Source organism: Echinops telfairi, unplaced genomic scaffold (genome assembly GCF_000313985.2).
Source record: "Echinops telfairi isolate 266 unplaced genomic scaffold, ASM31398v2 ScPeMD7_1;HRSCAF=3_0, whole genome shotgun sequence".
NCBI classification, from domain to species: Eukaryota; Metazoa; Chordata; class Mammalia; order Afrosoricida; family Tenrecidae; genus Echinops; species Echinops telfairi.
Window position 1 is genome coordinate 44,653,069 of NW_022103896.1, and position 22,609 is coordinate 44,675,677.

The following is a 22,609-nucleotide window of genomic DNA, read 5'->3' on the forward strand; positions in this document are numbered from 1 at the left end:
CTCCTAGCTCTTTCCTCTATTTCCTTTGACTTTCCTCTTGCCCCACTATCATGTTCAGCCTTCATTTGGGTTACAGTAATTCCTCTAGGTTACATTACCCTTGGTCACGCCCTACCAGGCCTTCTACACCCTCCTCACCACCGATTTGGATCATTTGTTGTTCTCTTGTCCCTGGGTTTGTTAACACCACTACTTTTCTCCCCACCTCCCCTTCTCCCATTTCCCCCCAGAACTGTCGGTCCTGTTGTTTTCTCCTCCAGATTGTTCATCCAGCCTAACTTATTTAGACAGACCTGTGGAGATAATAACATGCACATAAACAAGACAGAACAAAACCAAGCAACAAAAGCAAACAAAACAACAACAAACCAATGACAAAAACCAAAACAAAACACAACAAGAAAAGCTTGTAGTTAATTCAAGGACTGTTTGTTGGCTTTTAGGAGTGTTTTCGAGTCCAGTCTGTTGGGGTGCCAAGCCCTGGCCCCAAAGACTATTTTTGGTTTTCCCTGGGGACTTCGTTGCTCTGTTCCCTTGCTGTTCTGTTGAACACCCTTAGTGATTTGCTTCTGTGTGGTGGGATCAGATTGGGCAGGATTTCCACACTGTGTCTCCAGTATTGTCCCCTCTAGGGCTATGGGTCACACCCTCTCATTTTACTTTCCTGTTTTGATGAGAATACTAATTTTGTAATCTATGTAGGGTCGATTTGAGTCAGCATCAACTCAATAGCAGTGAGTTTTATTTATTTAGTTTGGTATTGATTCTACCCTTTTTTTTTTTTCAATGAAAATTTTTATCCTTATTTTTAAACTAGAAAATAATTTAATTATAATAGATTTAGTATAGTAAATATTTCAAAATTAATAACCACTCACAATGTACAGAGGAGCCCTGGTGGTCCAGTGGGTTAAGCTGTGGCTGCTAAGGGCAATGTTGAGGTTCAAACCCACCAGTTGCTCTGCCGGTACACATTTCTACTCATTTGAATGCTTTTCTGAGGTAGATTCTATAACATTATTGTAATTTATAAAAAGCTTTTATATAGGCAGTCTCTGAAACCATATGAGACAGTTCTGTTCTGTCAGTGTTCTGTTCTGACAGTGTTGCTAAGAGTTAAAATCCTCTAAAGGCTGTGGGTTTGGGCTTTTGTGCTTAATTTATGTGTTATCAATGTAATGTTTTATATGCATGAAATAGTCAAATAAATCTAAATGCTTATAACTTTAGTGGATAGAAAAAATTTCATTCAATCAAATCAATTTGGTGAAATGGACTCAGTGGGCAGTTATTATTTGCTTTACTAGAAACGATCATATATTATGAAGAGGGTAGAATGTAATCCTGCTCAAACAGTAACCAAAACAAAAACCCATTGGATTGATTTTGGCTAGTAGTGACCCTCTCAGATTGAGCAGAACTGTGCCTTTGGATTTGCCCACATTGTCAATCTTTCTGGGAGCAGAAAACGTCGTTTTTCTCCCAGCTATTGGGTTTGAACTGCTGACTGTGGTTATTAGCACAGTGCACACTCCACTGCACCACCAGGGCTCCTTCCAAAATAATGTGTGTTTAATGGAAACCAGTGACTCACTTTATAAATTTTAAGTTTTTATTACTTGAAATTCAATACAATTAAAATTTAGTTCCTTAGTTCCATTAATTACATTTCAAGTACTTGATGGTTACAAGTGGCTAGTGACTACCGTAACAGAGAAGAGACTTCTAGGCCATTGTTGGATATGGTTTCTTATGCCTACGAAGTACATCTTTACCAAAGAAATTTACCCTTTAGTGCTTGTTGTATGCACAATAGGATTATACTGTATGCTACTTTGCACACATCGAGTCACTGTGTGTTTTAATGGACTCTAAGGCCACAACAGCAGCCTTGTTGTTTTGTATTTTCTTTTACTCCATCCTGTGTCTTGGAGCTGGACTTATGTCTTTGACGTTAATGCTTCCTAGAGTAGACTTTATAGTATGGAATTACCCTAGTGATTTTTAACTCTTTTCCAACTGAAAATAGTTGCGTCCAGTGCTGTGGCACTGCATAGAATGCTTCATTGCTCTTTGTGCTCATTTGTGCATATTTTTCTAAAATAGAGTCTGTAAAATTACTGCACAGGTAAAATACTGATCTGTTATCATCCAAAATGCCACTTTACATTCCCATAAACAGTAGAGTATTGCTTTACATCTTTGCTCACTCTTGGACATTTTTAACTTTCAAAAATGTTGCCAATCTTATAAATAAAATTTTTAGTATATATGGGGGATGTCACAAATAACTTCCTTGAAAAGTTCCATTGTCTTCGAGTTATCATATTTTCCATGAACTTTTATTTTCTTTTTGTTAGGATGCCGTTGAGTTTGTTCTGATTCATAGTGACCTTGGGTACGATAAAACAAAGCCTTGTCTGTTCCTGGGCCATCCTCCCTGTGGTTGGTTGATAAGTTTGAGCCCACCATTGCAGCCACTGTGTCCTTCTTCCAGTTATTAATAGATGTTTGCAGCTGTTTTCATTTTGAGTCATGCCCCATCAGCAATTGAAGATCCTAAAGATTCTATTCTGTCCATGTCATTATGGTTGACTCTGCTTTGTGAAAGCAGCTCTTTCTTGGTCATATTTTTAGTGCCTTCTGACCTGAGGGCTTATCATCCAGCACCGTCTCTGACTATGTTCTGCTTCTGTTCATTAGGTTTTCGGTATCTGACAATATTCCGCTGCTGTTCAAAAGGCTTTCACTGGCTAATTTCTTTGAAGTGGACAGCCAATTCCTTCTGTATCTTTACCATCAGTTCTTAATATTAATATCTATGACGTCCAAAAACAGTGGAAAATATTATAACGAAATACTCTATGCTTTCCGTGATTCTTTTTTCACTCTTTAAAAAAAAACCTCGGAAAGAGCTTGACTGACTTTACCTGTGGCCAGAGTGCTTTTCTGGTGGATCGTGATTTGCTTCTCTGTGGACAATAATCATCTGCAGTACTTTAGATTGCTACAATTGCCTGAGATGTAAAACTGCACTAAGACAAGGAAAGGTACTGTTAGATCTCTCTGGAGCTAGATTTATACCTCGGTCCTTGGCTCCGCGCGAGAAAGAATTCACGCCGAAGCCTGGTTCGTGATCGAAGTGAGTTTTATGAAAGTTAGAAGAAGTTTCAGGTTTACACGGCACCCAAGGGGCTCCTCCCGGACATGCGGCCTAGCTGGAAGCGGCTCTGCGTCCCGCAACGCGTGCCAAAGCTCTCTGCGCCTGAGTTCTCTCTCTTCCGTTCTAAGTTCTCCTCCCGTCTCGGTTCTTGTCCTTTTCTCCCTCCCCTCCGGGCTTCTGCCTTTTCAAGGATTCCACAGGGAGGCGTGGTGGAAGACCCCTGGTCGACCCCATTGGCTGAATTGAATTTACCTGGCTAGGTGATCCAATTCAAGTTCACGCCCACCCCTGCCTACCGGCAACCCTGAACATGTGCGGTGCGCATTCCTTTGTTTCCCTAGCTTGACCCTCTGGGCACGCGTTAATGGACATCCCCCAGTCCTATGCTGGCCTACCTAACAGTACCGCTGAGCACTCCTTTAATTTTCACCCTGAACAATTTAAATCATATAAGGCTTCCATTCAATTGTCTGGTTTTTATAAAAGAATGGAAAAGAGGATAATGAGATTTGGCTGAGTCTGAACTGACCTAATAGCAGTAAGTCTCATTCTTTGCAATCTTTGTAGGGACTCAATGGAGATTCACCTTTGAGTTCCTTATAACTTGCACACTGCTTAGGAACATTGGTAATAGGTGACATCCGTAATAGGTGATCAATATTTATTTGATTGATCGGAATTAAGTAGGCTTTAATTCTTCCCATCTGAAGAAACATGTACAGCTGGAGAAAAGACTTATGTTGCTTACATGATTATTTATCATCTTTTCACACAGGTATTAGAAAATAGATTCTAATTAGAAAATAGATTCAAAACATGCAAACTGGCCACATGGCCACACTAGCAGTTCCCTTTCCGGGTTCCAATTGTGTGAGTGAGGCTAGCTGAATAACAGTCTGCTCTCTGATAACAGTAGATGTGATTTGGTTGTGTGCAGACTTAGGCTTGATTATGCTGTTTCACTGTGAATGGAGGGTTTTTTATACACGATAAAGCAGGCTACATACTCACTCATAGCTGGAATAATCCATGGTGGTTAAAACATGTTTTTGTCTGCATTTTGGGTTTAGTATTCAACAAAAATTTCTTCTGAAATAACTGTGGGGGAAAAGCATGGGGGTGGGGGTGGGGGTGGGGAGGTAGCCCGTAAGCTGAAGGAGAAGCTTAGCTTTATGGAAGAGCCTGGTCTGGGTGTAACCTAACTAGCTAGAGGATATGCAATTCCTGATTGACAGCAGGACCAGCATTATGCAAATATTGTAAGAGAGCCCTGCAGCTCAGAAACCTTGATTAGGGGCTCTGTGAGGAAATTCCTCCGTTCACCGCTCATATCTTTAGGTTTTAATTTTTCTGTCTACTGGAATTGTAAACAAATACCACAAAAAAACACAGTGCCTCTTTTGTTTTTATTAAAGTGATACTGCAGTGTAGCTCCAGTCTATCAGCTAGGCATACACGTGCAGAAATCTGATAGTCTCCCTAAATTAGCTAATTTTTAGCTGTGTTCCATGCTTATCTCTAGTCTAGACCTTTGTGTATTGAATCCTATCTCGCGCTGTTCTCTTTATATACAAGTGTGTTTTGCTTGTGCCTCCCTGTCTTCTTCAGTAAGAAGCTTTATGTAGGTCAGGCGGGCTTAAGCAGATTTCCTGAACCTGCGTCAGCTTAAGCTGGAGGAATTTTAATAAACCCTCCCCTGTAGGCGTGGGCCTAAATGAGGCTAGCCTAGTTAAGCCTGATCTTTTTCTGTTTGTGAAAAGAGCTGAGCAGAGCTGGAGGCTGCATGGTGGTTTCAGAGACTGCCTACTTAATTTGAACAGAACAATGGTAGGAAAGGCTAGATCGTCCAATTTTACCTTATCTGAAAAGCTTGATCTGCTAAAGCTTGTGAAGCCATACGTTAAAATTCTCGAAGAACACACTAATAAACATTCAGTAATAGTGGAAAAGAATAGATGCTGGGATATCATAGCAGTTAACTATAATGCAGTTGGAGTAGACCGCCCTCCTCGAACGGCTCAGGGCCTACGCACCCTGTACAAAAGGCTCAAAGAATATGCCAAACAGGAACTATTGCAGCAAAAAGAGACCCAGTCAGATTTAAAAAGCAATATTTCTGAGCCAACCAAGAAAGTTATGGAGATGATTCCCCAGATTTCCAGTTTTTGCCTGGTAAGAGACAGGAACCACATACAAAGGTAAGCTTTATTTTCTCTTGTGGAAAATTATGGCGCCGCCTATCTTTCGGGTTTTGGTTTAGTTGTGATGGAGATATGCATTAAGCATTCCCACAGTGGGCGCAATGAATGGTGGCTTTGTTTTGCATTTTTCAAAGGAAAAGTGAAGGTTTAAGGAATTTTTCCCCTGCTTTTGATTTAAGCCACAATTTGCTTTCCCCTCCCCCCTTTTCCTCCTTTGTCCTCCCCTCCCCTGTAGTTTTTAAAAAGTAAAGGTTGGAGAGGACTAAATGGAATGCATTTTATAACCTCACCTCATAAACTTTTTAGGCTTTTAAGTAGCTTTTGAGAGAGACCTCTTTGTCTTTTTATTTAAGATCACGTTTCCTTAGGATTTTCAAGTTTATGAATAATTTGCATGAAGCTGTTTTAAGAGAAATGGAACTTTGGCTTTTATAATCTTAACTATTTTAAGAATGGTCTCTGTCTATACTTATTGAATCTGTGCATTGAGCCACAAAAATGGAATTTAAAGCAGCAATTAAGTAAACTTAATGGGAATATTGTATCTTACATTAATTAAAAAAATTTTTTAAAACTAACTTACATTTAAAATAAAGATTGTATGGTAAGGGAACTAATACCCAAGTAGGGATCAGATGATGGAATAAAAGGTTTTAAAATACTTTTCAGTGATCATTAGTGATCTAGTTTCACTTTGATCATGGTTCATACAGGAAAGGTAAGCTTTCCCAAACTGCTTTGCAAGGAAATCAGACAATTTTAGTATACTCAAAAGAGGAACCTGGGTTCTTTCAGGGTTTGAAACAGCTTTTTGGAAACCTTTGTGCTCTCTATATAAATACTTGCCGGGAAGTCTTCGTAATTGTTATTTTTCAATTAATTCAAATCCTAACTCCTCGCTAGATATAAAAATGGCAGCTACTTTCTTGTTCTGAACCATTTAAGTAAATTATATTCTATACATTTAATTGCCTTCTTGTTAGCTGAGGAACCTTTCAAACAAAACCTTACTTACCATGTGCTTTCCTATTGGTGGAAGAGTCATAGAAGCAAATGATTGATGTTCCTTTCAAGTTAAGAGGAAAACAGGTAAAAACAAAACCACCACCATCGCCGCTCACCCCCCACCTGCAAAAAAAAGAAGCAACTTGTTAGCCAAACATTTTTGTTATTTGATAGTTTACTAGGGAAATATTTTCGATCTAGTTTCTTATTAACTTATAGATTTTAGTTGATACTACGAGTGGGAATCCCAGGCATGGCTACACAGTACATTAATTCCTGGGGCCACTGTTTAAAACATTCAGTAATGAAAAATAAATCCTAGTATGCTGGAGGTCTAAAAAAAAGCACTACAGTTAAAAAAAATTGTTTTATTTATTCAAACATGTTTTTCTCTTGAGCCATAAAAAGAAAAAAAAAGTCTTTTTGCATTATAAGTATAAGGCTGTTTACCATTGGGGTTTTGGAACTGTACATAGAATCTATAGGTCAATTAGGTGCATATTTGAAAATACAGTGATAATATAAGGAGATAATGAATAAATATGTACATTTTGGGCAGTTGGATCTTTTGGAGCATCATGATTTCTCTGTTAAAATGATTTGATTGATAGATGCATTAATATACATGCTATTTAAATAATATCAAATTTTCAGGCTTTAAGTGCCATTTAAATGGTTATGTTAGTTTATCTACACTGCCATTTTCTCTGTGAAGCTTTTTTATTTAATAATTTAAGGTGCTTATACTTATCTGATTATATCTCAATCTTCACAATTATCTCATAAGTTTACAGTTGTTCTGAAAACTTAATTATGCTTTTATAAACATGTTTGTTAATTTCATCAAGCTCCTTTCTTAAGAGGAAAACATAATTGTTTATACACATATTGTTTAATTATTAAAATATATTACTGCTGTTTATTTCTGTAATTCACATTGATTTATAGCTTTATTATTCTCATTCCCTGATAGAAAATTATGCTCTGTTTTGGTAACCTCTTAGATCCTCAGAATACAGACTCTTAACTTTTAGAAGCCCCTCCCCTGTTAATCATTTTTGTGGCTTTATCTAAAGCATTTCCTTTGACTCTTCTATGCTTTACTTGTAACTTTTTACAGAAAATGGAATAGAATATTCTGGATATAATACCTATGAAATTACATGGAAATATATTACCTGTTAATTATGAATCATACTCTATTATACATATTAATTTGAAATAGTAATTATGAAGATTTAAAAAAACTTATTTTTCCTGTGGTTCTTTGAGGGTTCCTCACCCCTAATATCATGACCCCAGTTCTACCTTACTAATCCAGCTAGACTGGAGCATGTATACTGGTCCAGACAAGAGGTCTTGACACATGGAATCCAGGACAGATAACCCCTCAGAAACAGAATGGGGAGAAAAGGAAGAACCGATGACACTGATTGAAGTATAACTACCACCACCCCCAAAAAAGGTGGGGGGAGGACAATAGAATCGTGGGTGAAGGGAGACAGCAGATGGTGTAAGCAATGACAATGATAATAATTTATAATTTATCAAGGGCTCACAAGGGTGGGAGGGTGGGGGAAGGAGAGAAAAAAGAGGAGCTAATACCAAGGGCTCAAACAGAGAAAATATTTAGAAAGTGATGATGGCAACCGATGTACAAATGTGCTTGATACAATTGATGTATGGATTGTTATAAGAGCTGTAAGAGCCCCCAATAAAATGATTTTAAAAACCATCTTAATTTTCATATGTAATTTTACCCCTTACACATGAGTTCTTAGAATTAGGAGCAAATCTTACTTATTTTAATTATATTAAGCTCATTGTTTTGCTTTGAAAATAATAAAATTATTTAAAAAAATATAGTTCAAATGAAGGAGTTTATATAACCTAAATACTTTGCTTAATTATTTCACATGTATCTTTTTGAGAACTATCTGATACTTCTGGCTATTTAATGCCATTACTGAGTGAAATCATATTGGGATTTTTCACTTTTTTCTCAAGTTTACTTGAAGTTGCTCCAGCATTTTAACTCATGTAGAATCATTATCAAATATGTTATTTAGCATTTGTAAAATGTTCTCAGGAAATTAGTTCCAATAATTTAATTCTCCTTCATAACTTTTACTTTCAAGTTAGGTAGAAACATAGTTTGAAAGAAAACAAAAACAAGTCAAGAGACAAGATTATTTCTTCACAGCTTATTGATATCTACCAAATTATTTTTAAAAGACAGTAGGATTATAGTACACATTAAGTTTATAATGTCATAAAATATTATATCAAAGGTTAAGTTATAATAAAATTGCAGTTGCCTCTAATAGAAATGTCTACTTTATGGAAATTACAGTAAACAATATAAACTTTCAATATATTCAATCTAACCAGTTCTAGTTGAGTCAGTTCTGACTCATGGCAGCCCCAACTATGTCAAAGTAGAGCTGTGCTCCTTAGGATTTCTATTGGCTGATTTATCACAAGTAGATCACCAGACCCCCTCTGAGGTACCTCTGGGTGGACTTGGAACCCCTGTGTTTAAGTTAGCAGATGACCTTGCTAATTATTTACTTCACTCATAGACTATATTATAAATATTGTTATTGTGTGCCGCTGAGTTGATTCTAAACAGCAATCCTGTAGAACAGAGTAGAACTGCCCCATAGCGTTTCCTGAGCTGTAATCTTTATGGGAACAGATCTCAAGGTCTTTTCTCATAGGGAACCACTGGTTGGTGTGAACCACTTACTTTTCAGTTGGCATCTGAGGCTTTAACCAGTGAATCACCAGATCTTATATTGTATGTAGGCCATTAAAAACAGTGCAATAAAAACACATTATTTAATCATTCTTCATTTAACAGATGATGATCACCTACTCTAGTATACTAGGTTCCTTCTATAGTATTATGCTAGGCATTGGCTCTGTGGTGCTGAACAAAAACCTTTGCTCTTGTGAACAGGGTAGATAAAGGGGAAATACCCTTTCCTGGAGGTAGAGTGGTTAGGGAATCACATGGCAGTTAGCTTATCCTAGTTGTTATGTAATGTTGACTTGATTTTAACTGATAGCGACTTAATATTATGGAGAAGAACGTTACCATTGGGGAGTTTTATAAAACCATACAAAATCTTGACTTTCTTTTTTGACACATGCAGAAATCAGTACTTAGCCTGTACATGGCCTTGCCCTTCCTGTTGGAGCTCAAGGGATGGGCATAAGACTTCTTTCTGGATGAACTTTACTGAAAAGACTAAGATTAGTGAAGGAAAGCAGAGCAGGAAATCTAGGACTGAGATGTGGAGATAACAAATCCAGATCCATTTTACTGCCCTTTATATTAGCTAAGAACCTCAGGATTGTGTCTCTTTATAAGCATTGAAAATTATTTCTCTTTTTTAGTGACCTCATTGTCTTTTTTTCTCTTCTCATTGGCTTTTGTAGTATTAGTGCTATCTTTTTAAAAAGCCCAACATAAAAATTAAAACTCAACTGCTATTGAGTTGATTCCAGCTCATAGTGAGTGACCCTATAGGTCAGGGTAGAACTGCCCTTGGGGGTTTCTGACACTGTAATTCTTTAAAGGAGTGGAAAGCTTTGTCTTTTCTCCTGCAGAGCAACTAGTGGTTTTGAACTGCTGTCTTTTTGGTTAGTAGCCCAACTCATAGCCACTATGCCACCAGTGCTCCTTGTGTAGACATATGTATGTATATGTCATTTAAATCCTAATCTTAGTTACTTTGTTATCTTAAGGGTTAAAATTTTGTTTCCTAATTTTCTTTATAGCATTAAAAATTGGTAACCCAGTATATAGTAAATAGAAAATTATGCTATAAATATGCTTTTGTCTTCATTTGGTTCACATTTTGCAATGCTTTTTTTGTGTGCTGTAGTGCAAACATGGATCAGGAAGCACAGGCTGGTACCAGTTCACTACAGGTAATGTTGGATCACCATCTTGCTGCTATTACAGTGGAGGTGAAGCAAGAAGAAGATGTGAAACCACCTCCTCCACTGGTTTTAAATTCTCAACAGAGTGATACTTTAGAGCAAAGAGAAGAACATGAATTAGTACATGTTATGGACAGATCTTTGTCACCATCACTGTCCTCTGTTGATACGAGAATGACATTGTCTCCATCTTCTATTCCAAGGAGAGATGAGTTTTTTCAGCATGAGAGTGGAGAACGCTTTAGGTCACTATTAGGGTGTGATCCTCAGATTCTACAAATGCTGAAAGAAGAGCATCAGATAATTTTAGAAAATCAGAAAAATTTTGCATTGTATGTTCAGGAAAAAAGGGATGGACTGAGACGAAGACAGCAGCTAGAGGAAGAGCTGCTGAGAGCAAAAATTGAAGTGGAGAAGCTAAAAGCAATTCGCTTACGGCATGATTTACCAGAATATAATGGTCTCTAAACACATTCTGTCTTAATCTTGTAATTTAATAATTTAAATTTTAGCATCAAATATTCATTCAGAATATCCTAAAGCAAAAAAAAAAAATATCCTAAAGCAAAATGCATATTCTTAAAAAATGTTGTTCTCTGTTGTGGAAAAACTTTACTGACATGAGTTTTTACTTCCTAAGTTTTCCTTTGAGATATACAAATGTATTTATTGGCGAGCATGATTATTTATTTTGCTGTTTTCCTCCATTTTTTCGACAAGTTTGTCAACTTATGAAAGAGAATTTTGTATGCTCAACCTGATGTGTGTTCTCGAGTTGATTTCTACGCATCCTGGCACTGTGAGACAAAGTAGAACTGCCCCATATGATTTCCTAGGTTGTAAATTTAATTGGAACAGATTGGCAGTTTTTTCTTCTGAGGATCCGTTAGTGGGTTGGACCACCTCCCTCTGGGTTAGCAGTCAGCACATCTACACAGTCTTCAAGTCAGAGCCTTCAGCATTTTAACTTAGAGCTGTGAAAGTGGAAAAAGTTTCAGTCAGTCTGATTTAAAAGACATGCTAACTTTTTTTTTTAAAGACATGCTAACTTAATACCATGAAAACAAGAAGCTTGTCTATATGACTGCAAATTTTTTTTTTATATGCTGGCATCTTTGGAAGGAGAAGTACTAGGATTTTAGAGATGAAAGTTTTTCTTCTTCTTTCTTTCATCTTTTCAACTTGAAGATAATGAAAATGAGGTCCAGAAGAGGTCCGCAATTTATACTAGAATAGCAAAATTATTTATGACAGAGACAAGATACTCAGAATCAGCACTCAGCATTGCTGCCTCCTTGTGATCGATCTGCCACCCCCATTCTGTAGAAGCAAAACTCCTCCACCTTAGTCATCAGATTTAAAACTAGGAAGCATTTATTTTTTTAAATTGCTTAGAAAGATTATTTGTTTATGAAATCAGAGAAATTGTGTCAGCTTCCCCTACTCGTCCCCCCTCCCCTTTTTTTGGGCAGCAAAATAAGATATGATATTCTAATGGAGCTGCGGTATACTTTGGCTGTATAATTTATAATATGCTAAAAAGATCTCTTTTATAGTAAAAATCAGAATGGACAAATTAAAATTGTACATAGAATGAAAATTTCAAAAACATTATGTAGATTTATAACATATAATCTTGTCTTTTATGTTTTATTTGTGTAAATAGTGTCACTTTGCTATTTCTGGGAATATGTAAAACCTTGACTCTTAAAATACACATCATTTTTACATTAAATTTTTATATGTATTTTATCCAATCTACTGCCATCTAGTTGATTTTCATTCAGGGCAACAGTTTGTGAATCTTTATGAGAGCAGAAAGCCTCATCTTTCTCCTGAGCAGCTGGTAGTTTTGAGCCAGTAAGTCAACACTTAGCCCACAGTGCCACTGATGCTCCTTCTATATTACTTAAGGATTTCTATTTTTGCTAGGGCTTTTCCTAAGAAAGGACTTTAAGTCACACTTGATAAGGAATAAGGTGAATTTCAGCAAAGGAGTCCTTATGGCACAGCTCTTAGGGTTTGCAGCTTGAACCCAGTGGCTCTGCAGAGAAGACCTGGAAATTGCTCCTGTAACGATTACAGCCCAGGAAATCCCACTCTGTCACTTAAGGATGCTATGATTCATAAAGGGACTCAACACCACCTAAGAGCAAGGACAGACTTTCAGCAGTAGAGGGGGAAGTGTTTGAAGTTAGAGTCAGCAACATGAAATCATGAGACACAGAGTAGGGGAAAGGGATCAGCGTGGACAAGCAGAGCACAGCCTGATGATGGGTGATGTGAGTGTGGAGAGTGTCAAGTAGGGCTCTGGTAACCTGGGCCAGGACGTCTCCCCTGATTAAATGATATGCTCCTGTTTTGTTCCAGCTGAATTTTTAATTGTAGAAAAAAGCCAGAAGTCAGAATAGTTTTTAAACTGAATTTTCTAATTCTTACATGTTCAAAATTAGCATGTCTTAAAAATACTAGGTAGAAATATATGCGTGGGCTTCATTTAGCCAGTGGACTTCCAATTTTCTGGTTGTTGGAATATAAAAATGACTTTCAAAGTGTGGCTGCTGAACCAGCAGCCTTAGCATCACTTGATAATTGTTTAGAAATGTAATTTCTCTTACCTGATGAATACACTGGGAAGTAGGGTGGGGTTCAGTAATCAGTTTAATAAACTCAGTCATCCTGGTGCCAGATAATATTTGAGAGGTACTAAAAAAAAGTAGTTTGGAACAGCGTGTGTCTAAATCTTACTAAATTTTCAAATTTTGTGTTGAAGAGTAGGTAAAGGTGCATTGAGGGCTATAAATTTGAAGGTTGGTTGGTGCTAGATTGTATTAAATGCTTTTAAAAAAAGTCATTTAACTGACTAGGCAATGGGAAGCTATTGACAACTTTTGATTAGTGGAATGACATGACTTAGGAAGAGTTTTAGAGCAGCATTTAGAGGTGGGTATTATAGTGAGGAAATTAAACTCAGAATTTTGGTTTTGGTTATAGAAATAGAGCAAATGTAAAGTTGACTTTTATGGTACTGTTTTAGCTTGTTGACAGCCTATTTGGTTAAATTAAAAATAGAACATTTTATATCTGTTAGGGTTAAAATTTTTGTGCTAGAAATGCTTTGATAAATATCAATCATTTTTGCCTTCTTTTTTATCTGTGTCCTGACTTCTCTTTGAGTCTAGTGAATCTTATAATTCTAATTTGAGAGGTTATTTTTCAATGCATTCAATGCATTTATTCTATTAAATGCATCAGTAGTAAGCTTTAGCTTTTTGAAACTATTGAAAGCAAATTACTTTATGAAATGTAATTCATATCATCATCTCAGCATGCTACTGTGAGTTAATCATGTATGTTCATTTTGAATGGTGACTTTGTATAGCTGTTAGAGTTCTTCCAAGTGTGTTCTATGGAACATTTGTTCTGTGAGATATTTCTAGGAGAGTTTTGTATTTAAAAAAGTACATATGTTTTGTGGAAGCTAAAAAATCACATATAAACAAAGTTGCCCTTGAAAATTGTTTCGCTGCTCCCCAAATAATGTCAACATAGTTTGCTGTGGTGAGTTTTTTCTCCATTATTGCCTAAGAAGTTGGTGGGGTGTATTTGGGGGGAGTGGGGGTGGGGTTGGGGATTGTATTAGGTAACAAATTTGCTAGCATTTAGGGGCTCTGTAGAATTTTTAATAACTTTTACATAGTTAAAAAATTTAAGTAATTTTATTTTATTTTTTACTTTTACATAGTTTTAAGCACCAGAATTGCACTCATTGCAGTGAATTTACAGCAGCCTATAATTCCTCTCCATTGTATAATTCTCCTTTTTCTACAACATTCCATTATATAAATGTATCACTTATGAGAATTTCTTTATAATGAAAACTAGTTATTTGACAATAAAACCCCTTTTGGAGGTAACATTTATTATCATCTTGTGAATATTTTAGAGAGAGAAATTCTAGGTTAAAGCTTTTTACATTTTTTATTTTGAGACTTGAATGTGGACGTTGCTCATCCAGCTCCTATTAGCAGGTGTTGTAGAGGACAAGTTTCACTAAGGGGGCACGGGGGTGTGCTCATTGTAGTCGAGTACACTGACATCACCAGACAGGTGGCTTAGCATAGAGAGCTGCGCGTGGACTTCACTTAGATAATGTAGTGTTGGGAAAACATCACAGGAAGATTGATTTTATTTTTAAAAATAGAGATTTGATTCTCAAGACATATAGTACATTTGAAATGTATACTGAGCCAGCAGATAAGTCCATTCAATACACTAATCATTTAGATAGTAGATACACTATTTCTGTCACCTTTTCGGTCTTCTATATTTACATGTGAATTTAAATGGATTAATTGTTTTTATTATAACGTGTGGTGTTCTGAACTAAACCATGTTAAAGTGCCATTTCAAGAAGTCAATAAAGCTCTTTCATTTCTAACATATATCTGCAGATTTCTTACAATATTCAAATGAAATACTTTTTTATAAAATGAGACATCAGCTTACTTGCATACAGTTAATTCATTTTCTGAATGATTCTGTCTACTGTTTTATATCTTAACTAATGTGAAAATGTTTAAAATATGAATTTTTCCATGTGCCTTCTTTCATAATGTTAAATTTTAAATAGACATGGTTAAATAGTTTATAATAAAATGATTTCTATTTGATATATACTGTAAAAATGGTTAAGTGCTTGTTAATGCATGTTCTTTCAAATACAAGATAAGATAGTACATTGTATTGATTTGTATGCTTTATGTGTGCCATAAATGAGATAATTCAGTAAAATAAAGGTAAAAATTTTGATAGTGCATTATTGAAATAATTTTTTAGCAGATTGCATTATAATAAATGCCAAATGTACCATATCTAAATATCTTGCTCCTTTTAAAAAATGTTAATGCCCACAAATTCTCTAACTCAGTTAAATATTTGATTGTGAAATTGCTTGTAAATACTTTTAAAAATTAGAGGAAAGATGGTTATAAAACCGAGACCCAAACAACTCACTGTGGTTGAGTTGAATTCCAACTCATAGTAACCGTATAGAACAGAGTAGAACTGCACCATAGGCTTTTCAAGGCTATAAAGCTTTATGAAAGCCGATTGCCACATCGTTCTCATGAAAAGTGGCTGGTGGATTCAAACCACTGACCTTTTGCTTTGTTACTGAGTGCTTAATGCTGCACCACTAGGGCTCCTTGAAACATGTTTATAGTAGTTAAAAATATAAGAATAAATTCTTCAAATATGTGACCTATCATGTAAAATCTATCCTGTATGTGACCTATCATGTAAAAGCAATTCTGAGAAATTGGTTCTATATATTATACAGACTTTGAAAAATTCATGGAAAAATGGAATTGAAAGGTAATAGACTTTTTCCGCAGGACTTTTTGAAGCTGTCTTGCATTGCTCTTGAACTTTGACTAAAACAAGTAGCTACAATTTTAATTCAGGAGAAAGATGAGGCTTTCTATCCTGCAACTCACAGGGGCAAGTCTCCCCTGCCCTGCAGGGTAGCTTTGAGTCAGCATTGGCTTGATGGCAGCAAGGAGAGCATTCTTTGGATTCATACTGTATGCATTTAGTTTTGAATTGTTTGGTGGCACATGGAAAACAAAATAAAAATACCACTCAATTTTGCCCCACAGCCCCAAACAAGTTAAACATTTAAAAATAGATATTGATTGGAATTGCTTTGTAAGTGGTTGTTTTTTAAAAATCATGTGTCAATTTATGCCTATTATAAAGATTTTCCCCAACATATTGTAAAGAAACTTCAAATGTATAGAAAAGACTTTTTAAATCTATAGAAATAATTTTATAATAAACATTCAACTTTTCACCTGGATTTTAAAATTAATATTATATTTGCTTTCTTATATATCCATATAGCTATCCATCAACCTACCTTTTTTAAAAGTTAATTTTTGGTGAAAGTGTATGCATCAAAACATGTGCGCATTTACAATTTCTGTAGATACATAGTGACATTGATTACATTCTTCACAAGTGTCAATATGCTTGCTATTTGTGCTCTGGTTTAGACACACTGCCCCCTAAAGTTTGTCATCTGTGCTTTAGAATGACTATTGTCAAAAAGGCTTTTTTTTAAAGTACAGTACTTTGAGACGACATTCTTAGTCTTTGAATGAAACTCTTTTAGAGGCCTTCAGAGGCCAGTTTTACCTCAGTGTTTGACAAGTATTTCAGGGCAACAGTCTCCAGCATTCCTACAGCTCCAGTGGGTCACTATAGGTCTGGATTCTTTGGACATTTGAAATACTATTCCACATTTGTTTTCCTTCTTTCTGTTAAGACAGACCCCCTCGTATTATATCCCTGAAACGTAATGTAGGAGGGCATCATCCAGCTCTTCTCATCTCATGCTCAAGGACCTACTGGCTCATGGAGGCGATTAGTGCTAGAGTCTGCTTGCTTCTCACATTCTTGATTTTTCTTCTTTGTTGTTTCAGGTGACTGGACACTCAATCCATCTGTTTAAAAAAGAGCATTTTAAAATAAGTTGCAGATGCTGTTGTTAGATGCCATTGAGTGGTGTCAACTCATAGAAAGTCACCCTTTGTACTACAGCAAAACCCAAGTTGCAGATATTAGCATATTTTCCCCCCTAAACTCTTTTTGCATGAGTATTGTTGACAAGCTCAGTATTTATTTTTTGGAGGGTAACATTTGCATATAGTGAATTATATAGATCTTGTGGGTATCATTTGATGAGTTTTGACAAATGAGTACGTATGTATAATTTGAATCCTGTAACATTTAGAATGTTATCACTCTAAAAAGTTCCCTCCCTGCCCCTTTCCATTAAATTCTCTAGCACTTGTAACAACCTTTGCTCTAATTTTCTTTCACTTTTAAAAATCATTTTATTGGGGGCTCATATAGGTCTTATCATAATCCATACATACAACCATTGTGTCAAGTACATTTGTACATTGGTTGCCATCATCATTTTGAAAACATTTTCTTTCTACTTGTGCCCTTGGAATCAGCTTCTCATTTTTCCCCCTCCCTCCCACATACTCCCTTCCTTATGAACCCTTGATAATTTATAAATTAATACTTTTTCCTGTCTTACCCTGACTAATGTCTCCCTTCACCCACTTTTCTGTTGTCCATCCCCCCTGTGTCTTTGATGCCTGATATCTGATCCCATCAACACCTCATGATCCCACAGGCTGCTGTGCTCCTTCCTTGTGAACTTTGAATGGATTGTTATAAGAGTTGTAAGAGCCTCCAAGAAAATGATCTTTTAATTTAAAAAATATTAAGAAGATGAAAATTGGATAGAGATACAGTTCCTTATTTATTCATCAATACATAATGACTGATACTGGTAGAAAGAATGTAAAAACCAATAAAATTAGCTAAAAGTGAGACCATAAAATTTGTTAAGAGTTAAGAAATAGCAAATCATCTTTTGTTAATGCTAAAAACCTCAAAACTGCATCTGGGTGAATTGTATGACGTGACTGATGCTAATAAAACTTAAACAACAACAAAAATCTTCACCTGGGGAAACTTTCTGAAGCAAAAACAATTAGTAGAGGACAATGACCACTTTAAAAATGGGTGAATTTGTTTTTGACTAAAACTAATGTAGTAATATTTAGAGAGGCAAAATTTGACTCAGCCAAACTGAACTTGGTGAAATTTATGGCTACGAAAGAAAACTCATGGTGGCAATTCCTAGTCAGTGCAGTGCAATGCATTAAAAAAAGACATCTTTGTTATGAAATTTATTTGGAAAATGATCTTGAAGAAAATTTTATTAAACTGAAAATGAAAAGTGACAAAAATGAATTTGAAGTTAATAACTTTTTCAGTGAAAATTAATTAATTTTAAGTCATAGTTTAAATATCTTCATAAACATAGAGCCTGTGGAGCAAAATGGCCCTTTATAAAAGTAACTTTTTCTGGGAATATGGTGAGGAAGACTACAGGTACAGAGTTCTCCCAATATCTTACAGTTGTGTGAGGAAGACTGATATTAAATAATTCGTTGCCTACTTAACCTCTGACATGACTGTAACAAAAATAAAGTATACAATAAAATATTAAATAATGAGGCAACTTGATTTAATCTAGCAACCGTACTTTTAAACTTCTGTACGGAGGGATGACTTAAGATGAAGGGTGTGGAGGAAGACCCACAGGCTGAAGTTTCTGGTAAGACTATTAAGACTAATGGAATTTTTAGCAATAAAGAAACATAGTCATTTTCACCTTTTAAAGTAGATATAATAAGCATCAAATTTAGGGAATAGAGATGCCAAGTGAGATCTCAGTAGACCTATTGGGAAAGTAGTATAGTAGTTCAGACCAGATATAATGATTGGTAGAGTGGAGACAATGGAGAAGGAAAATAGTGCATAATTTTGAGAACCATATAAGAGGTAAAATGTTTTAATTTTATGGTTAATTGCCTTTGGGACAGTAGAGAGTGTCAGGGATAATTTCCAGTTTTCTGACTGGAACCTGGAAAAATCAAAATAGCAATTTTTGGAGAGAAGATAAGTAGACACGATATATTGTACATATATCTAGGATGCAATTGGTTATATAGATGTACATATCTGGAGTCTTGTTCTGAGTTAAAGAGAAAAAAATGTAGTTGTTAGTACATGCATGGTACTGAGGCCATGAGAATGATGAGTTAATCTAAAGAATGTGTGCCCAGGGAACAGTTTTGAAGAACTCCAGTAAGCGCTAGACTGAGACGTATGCATGGTCAAGCTCTCTGAGAAGAGCAACCAAAGAAGAAAAAACTTGAAGTGCGATAGGGAAGCTGAAAAAAGTTTTATATCTCTAAGGAGGAAGTTGCCAACATTGTCAAACAGTTTTCAGCACTTTAAGGACTTAAAATAAACTGGATTTATTTGGGGAAAGCTCACTAGTGACCTTCAGCAAGGGCAGTTTGGGCAGAGCTTTCAACCATTTCTTCCCAGTTCAGTCTTGGCCAACAAGAGAAAGTGGAGTGGACCCGACTTTGTAAAATGTGGTTGAACTGAAACAATAATCAGAGGGGGAAATACTATGAGTCTGTGTCTTGCTTGAAACGTAATCTCTTTTAGAAAACAAGGGCAGTGTGTGCATTGCATAACAATCAAATATCGTAACCAGCAGTGTCAGAACCATGCTGCCCCACTCAAAGATGTCAGCTGACTTCTCTGTTTTGACTGTTATGCTCCACAGTCCTGGCCATGATCCAGTTTCCCTCACTAGGTTCCTTGAAAAGCCTCAGTATGCCTCTTGCAAGTCTCTTGTTCTAGGGCTATGACAGATTTTTCCAGTTCTGGTTATTATTCTGCCACACCCAAATTTTAAAAATTGGGCCTGTTCTGATTTTGTCTACCTGCCATGACTGAAAGGGTGCAAACTGGTTCAACGTCCTGTTTGTGGGAGAACTGGATGAAGCCATATTAGAGTAGTTGAGGAGTGACTGGGAGCTTGAAGCAGTAAAGGCTGTGAGCAGGGTGTTTGGATGCTTGAAATGGAAGTAGTAGAGTTAGACAATTTTTGCTTGGAAAAGTTCCCTTTTGATGCATGTGTTGCAGCGTTTCCCTAAGATACATTACAGAATAATCTTGTTTTATTTTTTCATGCCTTTCCTATGATATAGTGTGTGTGCGTGTGTGTGTGTTCCTTAACAAGTAGGAAGTCAAGAATGACTTCATTAAAAGCTCTTTTTTTGCCCCTGAAATAATAAATTAATCCCTCTCTATTTTAAATTTCCTCTTAGAGAGAGAGAAACAAACAAAACTCACCTAAATTTGTTTGAGCCTTTTACTAAAACTTGTACATTTGCTGAGTTAGAATAAAATATCGTCCCCAATCGCTTGCTCTTGAGTCCATTCGGACTCATAGGACAGAGTAGGACTGCTCCCTACATTTCTGAGAGGCCGTCTTAAGGGAGCAGATATGCTCCTCTTCCTCTTGCAGAGGAGAGGGGCTGTGGGTTTGAACCTTAACCCACTACACCTTTGAACAGAAAATGTTCTGTGTGTTAAGTGCTCTTGAGTTGGCTCAACTCATAGGAACCCTTTGCACAACAGATTGAAACTCTGAGCGGTCCTGTACCATCCTCACCATTTTATGTTTGAGCCTATTGTTGCAGCCACTGTCTTTGTTATCCTTACTTCGAAGGAGCATTCTGATTCTACTTCTTCCAAGACAAATTTGTTTGTTCTTCCAGTAGTCCCTCATATTTTGGTATTCTTCAGAGTACCACAAATCAATACATCAATTCTTTGGCAGTCTGCCTTATCCATTGTCCAACTTGCACATGCATATGAGGCAATTGCAAATACCATGACTTGGGTCAGGTGTACTTTAGCGCTTAATGTAACATCCTAGCCCTTAATGTAACATCCTTGCTCTTCAACACTTGCTCTTCGAAAGATCTTGTGCAGCAGATTTAATAGAGTTTGCTTAATAGAGTATGATGTTTGTACCTGGAGGGTGGAGGGAAGGTGGGGTAAAAAGTAAAAAGGGGGAACTGATCACAAGGATCTACATATAACCCCTCACTGGGGGACAGACAACAGAAAGTGGGTGAAAGGAGACATCGAACAGTGTAAGACATGACAAAATAATAATAATTTATAAATTATCAAGGGTTCATGAGGGAATGGAGTGTGTGTGTGTGTGGGGGGGGGGGAGGATGAGCTGATACCAAGGGCTCAAGTAGAAAGAAAATGTTTTGAGAATGATGATGGCAACAAATGTACAAATGTGCTTGACACAATGGATGTATGTATGGATTGTGATAAGAGTTGTACGAGCCCCCAATAAAATGGTTTAAAAAGAAAAATATGTTTGATTTCTTGATACCTGCTTCCATGAGTGTGGATCCAAGCAAAACTAAGTCCTTGATCACTTCTGTCTTTTCTCCATTTATCATGATGTTGTTTATTGTTCCTGTTGTGAGGGTTTGGGTTTTTGTTACGTTGATTTGTAATCTGTACTGAAGGATCTATTCCTTAATTTTCATCAGCAAGTGATTCAAGTCCCCCTTACTTTTAGCAAGCCAGGTTGTGTCATCTGCATATGGCAGGTTGTTAGTAAGCTTTCCTTTAATCCTGATGCTGTGTTCGTCATACAGACTAGGTTCGAGGATCATTTGCTCAGCATACAGATTAAGTAAGTATGGTGAAAGGATACAATCCTGACATACCTTTCTGAATTCTAATCCACCTAGTATCCCCTTGTTCTGTTTGTACAACTGCCTCTTGGTCCATGTACAGGTTCCATATGAGCACAATGAAGTGTTCTGGAATTGCCATTCTTCTAAAGGCTATCAATAGTTTGTTATGATCCACAATTGAATGCCTTTGCATAGTCAATTTAACACAAGTAAAGATCTTTCTAATATTCTGTGCTTTCAGCTGAGACCTATCTGGTGTCAGTAATGATACTCCTTGTTCCATGTCTTCTGAAACGGGCTGAACTCAGCAACTGTTGCTGAGTGATCTTCAGTAAAAGTTTACTTGCATGTGATATTGTTCTAAATTTCTGTATTCTGTTAGGCCACCCTCTTTGGAATGGGCACAACTATGGATCTCTTCCAGTCATTTGGCCAGGTAGCTGCCTTCAAGATTTCTTGAAACAAAGTCCTTCCAGTACTTCATCAGCTTGTTGAAACATTTCAGTTGGTATTTTGTTAACTCCTGGAGCCTTGTTTTTGGCCAATGCCTGCAATGCAACTTGAATGCCATCCTTCATTACTCTTGGTTTTTGATGGTATGCTATTTCTTGAAATAGTTGAATGTCAACTAGTTCTTTTTTGGTACATTGACTATGTGTATTCCTTACATCTTCTTTTATAGCTTCCTGCATCATTCAACATTTTGCCCATAGAATCCTTATATCTTGTAACTCTAGACCTTAATTTTTTTTCTTCAGTTCTTTCAGCTTGAGATAGGTTCTTCCCTTCTGACTTTTTAATTCCAGATCCTTGAATATTTCGTTATAATATCAAGCTGTCCTTTAAATTTTCTATTTAGCTCTTTCACTTCATTTCTTCAATTTGCTTTAGGTAATCTAAGTTCAAGACCACTTTTATCTTTCATCTTTGTCTTTTTAATGACCATTTACTTTCTTCACATCCTTGAGGTTCGTGATGTCATTCTACAGCTTGTCGGGTCTTCTCTCATTGATGTTTCGTGTGTCAGTCTGTTCTCGAAATTCACGTGGGACATACTCAAGATAATTTTATTATTTTTTTCTTTGACATCTTTAAAAACCTTTACTTTT

At 36.4% G+C, this 22,609-nt stretch overlaps 2 protein-coding genes across 2 annotated transcripts in view; both read left to right on the top strand.

Moving 5' to 3' along the window:
• RAD54B (RAD54 homolog B) overlaps positions 1 to 22,609 on the top strand; it is a 131,864-nt gene that overhangs the window by 33,769 nt on the left and 75,486 nt on the right. The window lies entirely within an intron of this gene.
• LOC101654981 (fibrinogen silencer binding protein) lies at positions 4,976 to 12,102 on the top strand. Its single transcript, XM_004697473.2, has 2 exons — positions 4,976 to 5,361; positions 10,263 to 12,102. Exons 1-2 carry the CDS (start codon positions 4,988 to 4,990, stop codon positions 10,786 to 10,788), a joined length of 900 nt encoding a protein of 299 aa, XP_004697530.1. The 5' UTR covers positions 4,976 to 4,987; the 3' UTR covers positions 10,789 to 12,102.